This window comes from Mugil cephalus, chromosome 20, assembly GCF_022458985.1.
Source record: "Mugil cephalus isolate CIBA_MC_2020 chromosome 20, CIBA_Mcephalus_1.1, whole genome shotgun sequence".
Taxonomy (NCBI): Eukaryota; Metazoa; Chordata; class Actinopteri; order Mugiliformes; family Mugilidae; genus Mugil; species Mugil cephalus.
The window spans coordinates 21272116-21280061 of NC_061789.1; the positions used below are offsets into that span (position 1 = coordinate 21272116).

The window sequence follows — 7946 nt, forward strand, 5'->3', positions numbered from 1 at the left end:
ATCGCTATTTCAAGTTTGTCTGTTTTGCATACTTACCAAAAGTCAGTAAAAGAAATGTAATCAAGTGTAAAAAACCTCCTGGTGACCGGAGGTTATCACAGATGCACTCCACCCCATCGACGTAAGCAGATTTTCCCTCAGAAAGTAAATGAGCTCCCAGCGTGTGTTTATTTTGGCATATCTTGACAGAATCAACTCTGTATATAATTTTTACAAAGCTGCAATAAATACCTATTACTTGAGATAGTATGCTAATAGCCAGATAGTGTCATCTTTTTGCAGGTAGACTTATAATCGCTGCAAGGGGCTGGTAACCTATTCAGAAAGAAAATATTCGCCAGCACACACCTTTCTACACATGCAGTCTGAATTGGCTGCCTGTGGAGGAAGTGCTGCGATGTTAACTGCCAAATAAGCACAGACGCGCTGCCTGGAAAAGATAGCACACTACGGAAAAAGAGACCCACTGATATCTAATATGTGGGAATTATTTTGGTCTTTAAAGGTTTTAGGGGATTGCAGGTGAAGAATTCAAAGAAGCTGAATTGTATGGCCTTGGGTGCTTATGCAGACATTTGATTGCAATTAAAAATAACTAGCTTGGACTGTGCCTGGTGTAGTTTCGATATTTATCTGTAGATAACAGAGCCGTGAGAACTGTGTAGAAACAAGAGCACGGCAATTCAGATTGAATTCTTTCATAGCTTTTATTGCTTCATTTCAAACCCCCAAGGCCAGTATGACTGTGATTCCAAGCAATACACAGTTTGTGTGCTGGCCCTGCCTTTTGGGTTGTGTGAGCTGATGACATCGGCTCCAACAGGAAGCCAGGGGCTGATGATTAGCACATGTTTAGGATCACTAGGGTGCCACAATCTGGAGTTTGTCATGCCGTATGTCTCTGATTTATTTGGTTGTTGTTTCTTCACAGGGAGGGAAAGACCCACTTTTAAAGGGAAAGACGCAAGACTCGCGCCCCTCTCAAACGTCTTGGCCCACATCATCTGATTTAGCTCCCAGCCAATGAGGATCTTCAGCTTGGTCATGGTTCATTTTGAAGTTTCCAATGGAAGAGGTGAGACAGGGCATGACCAGCATGAACAACAGTGCTATCCTGTTTTGGATTTGCACACGGGCCTGCACATTTCACCGGCAATGCCTCTGACATATATACTGTATAATGTTATACTACTGGGGCTAGGTCATACCCAACATGTGAAGATGGTCAAAAATAGTTTTGCACATATTTACGGTATTTTACTATCAGTGTCATTGCGCGCCTGGTAAAGTGTGCTGTCAGTTAATATTTCGGGGCATAGAAGGCCCTCTCCAGCTCCTCCTGAATGATCTGTGGGATGTTATCTGATACTCACTAAAATGGTGTAACATAAACACTAAGCACAACACAATGAGGCCAGCTCTGCCCTGAGGTTCGGGCAGCACAAAGAGAGCATCATACACATCCTGAAAAAAAGAGAATGCATCTGGTAGAGGAATGTCGTTGTCTGTGGTTTCACATTACACTGAGTGATGCATTTGACACAGAATGTGGATAAGAACAGGCCACAGTATTAACAAACTGATCAAATCCGTAACAAATGCCTGGGGCCCTGTGAGGGGTTATGTGTGTATTAACATCAATATTTTCCAGCTGTGATGTCCCTAAGATGTCCACTGAGATGACATAGAGATTTTTTTTTCGTTTGCCACTCCTGATAACATCTGGCCAGGCTGATGTCAGAGCTTTAGTGTTTCCTCTTATTTTGGTAGACCTTCCATAGGTGAAGGGGAGTTCCTTCATTCCTTCATATTCCCCAAAGTAAAATTGCCTGTCAAGCTGTCCAACTAAGATGTCCTCCAAGCAACCAAACCAGGGTCACGTCCGACCCAAGACCTAATCCCCGCTTGTGTCACTCTTTCCTTACTCCCATCTTTGCTATTGAGAAGGAGTAGTCCAAAAGTGTCATTTGGCCTCTCTTGCAAAACCCAGCTATTAGGGTTAGGCTGAAGCTGACTAATATTGTCAAAAAAAGAACAGAACATTCCAGTAGTATATCCTCTCAGAAATGTGACTTAATATACTTGATATGCAGTAAATACATAACCTGAGACAATTTGAATTTAGAGTATAACTACTTTTATCACTTGTAGGTTTGTACATATACAAATCTTGAATATTTTGCCTATATTATTGTTTATTATTATTATTTTATTTTATTTTATTTTATTTTACACCTATATTTGTCACAGTTGTGTGTTGGTTAGCATTGATGCCTCACAACAGGAAGGTTCTGGGTTCACATCCTGGCTGATGTGGGTCCTTTTCAAAGACTCACTAGAGAACAAACATAAACTGTTTTTCAAAGAGCCTGTATTTCTGTTTACTTTCAGTTTTTTTTTTTTTTTGTACACCTGAACTACTATGACTAAGTTGAGGGAGTCACAGCCCAATTCCTCGCTTCACTCCTTCCTCACTATTTTCATTAAATAAGAGAATTGCTATAATGCAGCTGTGATTCGATTCGTTTGTGTAGCATCGTACAGCAGAAGAGTTTATAGTTTAATGTTAGAGATCCATAGATCCAAAGTTCGAAATTAAAAATCAATTTGAGAACAAACGAACCATTATACTGTAATAGTCCATAGACGGGGAATTCAATATTTTAAATAACTAACTTTCTAGAAAAGCAACAGAATAGAACAGAATCCCTGTAGGGAATCCCTTAATAAAGAAGGGCGTGTTGGTTTTAAATTTCAGAGTCACAATACTAGCGACTATAAAGACTGGTGTTTAACAGATCCTGCCTGTTTGCTCTGTAATCCTGTATTTTATTTAATAGTTTTGTGGGGGTTGGGGGCTGTTTTCCATGCCATTCAGTGTTTTGTCCACCATGTAACCACAGTTCATCAGGTTCACAGTTATCGCTGAAAGCACTAAATAATCAGTTGAAGAGATGACTCACCGTCTCTCAGAGAGATCTATTAAAGAACATGACAAAACTCAAACAATGTTTTTTAGCTTCCTTATCAAATATGAGCATTTCATATGAATATTATTTACTAGCAATCTGCTTAATCTGCATAATTATTATGCTAATAAAGAAAAGATGCAGGGAACTTTGTAGCTCACTGCAATGAAGCTTCATTTGCCAAGAATGTATTACAGCACATCTAACAGAGTACATCAGCTGGTTTTCAAAGAGCTCTCCCCCTGCATTTCTGCCAGTACACACAGCGCTGCCTCACCTGGGATCCCACAGGGAGGCCCCAGCCCACACTTTTTCTTTTGCTTATTTGCAAACATATACCACAGGAATTAACTTTAAATGCCAAATTCTGCATGGGAGAGGAAAGAGAGAGGCACGCAAACAGCTGATCTCAATCACGTTGGAACTGCCTTCAAAACAACGACTAATGTGCTTGTTCTTTTGTCAGTGCTGTCATTTGAATTCTGAATTAGTTTACAACTCGGTCACGTGTGAGGAAATAGCATGACACCGCAGTGTAATGAGGGATGCAGAGCTGTGCCGGGCGGTCTTTGTCACTCATCCCCGAGTCTCGTGCGTGTGGAGATCCAAGCAGTTCCATCAATTTAGCATGACCAAAACATTACACCATGTCAACTCCCTTTGGCACTGGACAACCTCTCCCTTCACTACGCACACAAGGCGAAAAACAGGAGGCCTGCTTCACACACAGGCATTCTGGGCATACCGCAGGGCCTCTAGTGGGCTGGTCTGTTCACAGGAAAACACACATATGCACCAGCAGTGGCTGAGCACAAAAAAAAAAAAAAAAAAACGCCTCGAGATGTGCATTTTATGAAGCTCTTTCTTGACTTCAGCCTCACATTAGGGGTCAGTAGAGCTCTCTGGTTACATTTAATCCAGTGGAACACACAAAGAATCATCCTGAGTCACCTTAGGGACTGATAAAAAATAAAATAAATAAATAATAGATGATCACTGATGTGCAGTATAGTGATAGTTTAATTGTAAATCAGGCATAACAACTCATAAAATGACTACATCTGTTTTAGCACTCGGTGTTACATTATTTGATGCAGAGACAGGAACAACAGGGTTTACAAGGCTTTGTGGTTTGCACAATAATGCCATAGGATACTCCATACAGCCCTGTGTACAATCCAAATGATAGGCTGCCGCGGGAAGAAAGGGGGAAAGGCAAGGAGCAGGCCTCTGGTGACGTGCAGCGCCTACAGGGCGGTGTTCTCAGGCGGAGAGAGGGACTGACTGGGGTGTGTGAAACACATCTGGAATAGTAGCTACAGAGAAAGAGTCGAGAGAAGAAGGACGGAGTACTTTCCCAACTCTTCACTTCAGCACTCCCTTTCCACGGATTCAAACCCTTTACCTCGAATTTCTGTAAGTTGGACTAACCTACCGGAGCTTCTGGTTACTTTTTAATTCAGTGAGCGGATTTTTATTTTGTTTTTCCTTCTCCTTGACTTTTCCCTTTCACTTCTCAAACAACACGACTAGCCCATCCCTGGACTTAAAATCGACTTTGGAATTACTTTTATGGGGTTGGAAATATGCAACGATGCGTTCACAACCGGCGTGTTATTTTACTGACTCTACGTTTTAGGTTAATTCAGTCGTAATTTGAGAACACAGAACAGTCAAGCTTGAGGCTCACGCATGGCGGCATTTCTCTGGAATGTCTAGCAGATGGGTTGCGTTTGTATTCTAGCACTGTGCTTTGATAAGACGAGAAATAAACCTACTTGGTTCGTGTAAACGGTCAGTTGCGGAAGCGTTTTTGTTTTGTTTTTTTACTAACAACGCGAACTTGTATTTTTATTATCAAGTAGCTTGGATAATACATCAAAAAGTTGAATGGTGTCATGGGCTCAAAAGTTAAACAACGCGAATCATCTTCAACATTTAAATTCATTAGTGCGCTCATGACCTCAAACACAACATTTACCAGATACACCTGGTGGAAACGAGTTCCTTCTTTCGTTTCGTGTCAGACTGCGAGGAGACGCTCACACGTTGACGTAAACACCGCGCGTGCTGCAGTAATCAGAGCCATATAAGTGAGGAAATGGCGCCATCTAGCGCTAGGCTCAGACTGGGCTGCACATCTAGAATAGTTTTTTTTTTTCTGATTGTACTTCGATAACAAATAACTTATTTGTCGTGTCCTTCCAGATCCACTTGAAACATGCTGCTCATCCTGCTTGGAGTGCTCATCTTGCACTTAATCATTCTCATTCTACTCATCGTTTCAACAGCAGCCAGTGTAAGTTGTTCCGTTACAGTTTGTGTTTGGATTGTGTCTCAGGGTGATTGTGAAAACTGCACAGTGGAGAAAGGGGCATAATGTGAATAAGCTTGGAAAGACTTAAGCTGCTTCACCGAGCTATTACTACTGTGCTGTGGTGCTGCAGTAGCCCCAAATACACTGACAGTGGATGTTGCAGTGAACGTTACGATCTTTGTTTTTGTGTTAACCAGGCCTGGTCTGTAGGTGGGGATAGCAGCACAGATCTGTGGTATAGCTGCAAGACAACTAATGGAGGCTACCACTGCAAGGCAGCCAGCAATGAAGGTTTGTCTACATTTTAAGGAACATGCGTTTTACTTTGTTGTGAAAAACTTATGAATGAGTTGAAATTCATGCCTTGTCACCATTTCTGTCTGTTCTCTAGACTGGATCCAAGCAGTGCAAGCCCTCATGATCCTGTCCGTGCTCTTCTGCTTCTTCTCTCTCATTGCGTTTTTGTATCAGCTATTCAAAATGGTCAAGGGTGGACGTTTCTTCTTCACCGCTATATTCCAGATCTTGGCATGTGAGTATGACAATGACGGTTCACACCCCAAGACGGCGTGGGTGGAGTGGTGAGATTATCCACACTCGCTCCAGATTCCCTCACATTCTCCTCACCTCTCTTCTTGTTTCTTCCAGGTGTGTTTGTGATGTGCGGGGCCATTATCTACACTGTGATGAGTCCGGATGAACCCCAGATACAATTCGGGTATGCCTACGTGCTGGCCTGGGTGGCTTTCCCTCTTTGTCTCATCAGTGGCCTCATTTATATCGTCCTGAGGAAGAAAGAATGAGAGGTGGAGCAGAGAAGAAAAGAAGTAGGGGATAGTTAAGATGCCCCTCACCACAACATCGCACTGTGCCTACTGCCCACAGACTATAGACTGACATCCCAACACTACAACAAAAGTGCACGTCACCAACCATTGTAAACACAAAATGATGCCATTTATCACTGCTGCGGACATTTCTTTCCTTTTTTGTTTTTGTATGTCAGTATCCTTCATTTTCTCAACCCATGCAGAAAATATCTCGCCTGTTTCTGAATTCTAACAAACGCCGATTTGTGCTAAACCTGTTTCGCGCAGTGACAGAGTGTCTTCAGAGTGTGTTTAGAAATGTGTTAACTTTTGCTGAACTCGAGCACCTGACTTCCACAAATCCATCTTGTGTGATAAGTAAGTAACCTTGCCTTGCTTCAGTGCAAAGATGTACATAGTGTCTGTGGTTTTTAGACATATTTATAACATTTTTACATTCATTGTGTACATAGTGTTGTCACGTTAACATTGTCATGCTCATTTACTTGATAGAGTTTGTGTCTCTCCCAAATCATGCAGCTGTGCCAAAGAGATGTCGCTTCAAATGCCTGCCTATCAATCGTTTAAAAATCGTTTTGTCTTTTGCTTTTGAACAGTGTGCCTTACTTAAAATGTCTGTATTCTGATTGAAGGAAATTAGAAAAACCTTTTGAAATGATAATAATAAAAAAACGAGTGAATAAACTCATGAAGTTTTTCTGTACTTGATATACCACGTAAAAATATTTTGCATTGTATCTACTCTAGTTTTTAAAATGGTGCTTTTTTATTCTTGAAATGTGTAGCCCACTGTGTGTTGCAAGTGTCTTGTCCTGTGATTAATTAGCTTTGTAAAAACTCAATTTTGCATTTTGTCAGTATTCTTAATAAACTTTTTAAAATGAATCCTGCTCACTGTTAGTGAACTGTCTGCACAGCTACACTAATATCAGACTAATATCAGGTTTCTACACAACGATTTTGACTTGACGTTTCTGAAATTCTGGACTCATGATGACCACAACATGGTCAGGGTATAGGGTACCGACTTCTCAAATGGCTTGTAGTATGTTTATTGTACCGCTTGGTGGCGCTATATGACAACATTGCCAGGATCCAGTGGCTCAACTCTGTAACTATATATATATTTGTTGAAATAACTTCTTAAATAATCATATTTGTTATCACTGTTGCTACTTTTCCTCCTCTTATGAAGTCAGAATCAGAATCAGTGTGTGAATCCAAATCGTGGGTCATTAAAGTCTGTCTAAGTCTAAGTCTAGTGCCGGTATAAATAACAGAAGGTTTGGACATTTTGAATGAATTAGATTACTGCAGTGCAAAACATCTGGTCAGTCAAAGGTTTGGTCATGTGCACATTGCTTTCTAATTAAATCATTTCTGAGCAGAGCTTCTGATCATATAGCTCTACATCTAATTTGTAGTGATCTGTCAGCATCTACACTCCAAGGAATACATGTACATGTGGTTCTTGGAAGAAAGACTTCTCAACAGCATCATCGTGTGAAGAAAAGAATAATAAAAAAAACAACAACTAAAAATCTGGCAAAGTTACTACTTGGTAGCTTGACAGTAATGTGAATTCTCCTCGTAAACAATGCTCCTCTCTTTCTCAGACATATTCTCCTCACCATATTACACTTAATATCATTGCCATTTATCATGTGGCACTGCAATCTAAAATACTGGTCTACACCATATTGTTGTTACTGCTCATTATATTTCTCTAAAATAATCGTGTAGGAATTTGCCAACTGGCAAGAATCAAATGTCAGCAGACGATTCAGGACAAGGGGGGATATTCTGGCCTAATTCACGTCTGCAGCACAT

The 7946-nt window shown here is 40.9% G+C and overlaps 1 protein-coding gene across 1 annotated transcript; it reads left to right on the forward strand.

Annotated features, from left to right (window-relative positions):
• The first annotated feature begins 4217 nt into the window (after window positions 1–4217).
• On the forward strand, window positions 4218–7001 carry pmp22a (peripheral myelin protein 22a). The gene is made up of 5 exons (XM_047572629.1): window positions 4218–4385; window positions 5178–5268; window positions 5484–5577; window positions 5678–5818; window positions 5935–7001. Exons 2-5 carry the CDS (start codon window positions 5191–5193, stop codon window positions 6087–6089), a joined length of 468 nt encoding a protein of 155 aa, XP_047428585.1. The 5' UTR covers window positions 4218–4385; window positions 5178–5190; the 3' UTR covers window positions 6090–7001.
• The last annotated feature ends 945 nt before the right edge of the window (window positions 7002–7946 follow it).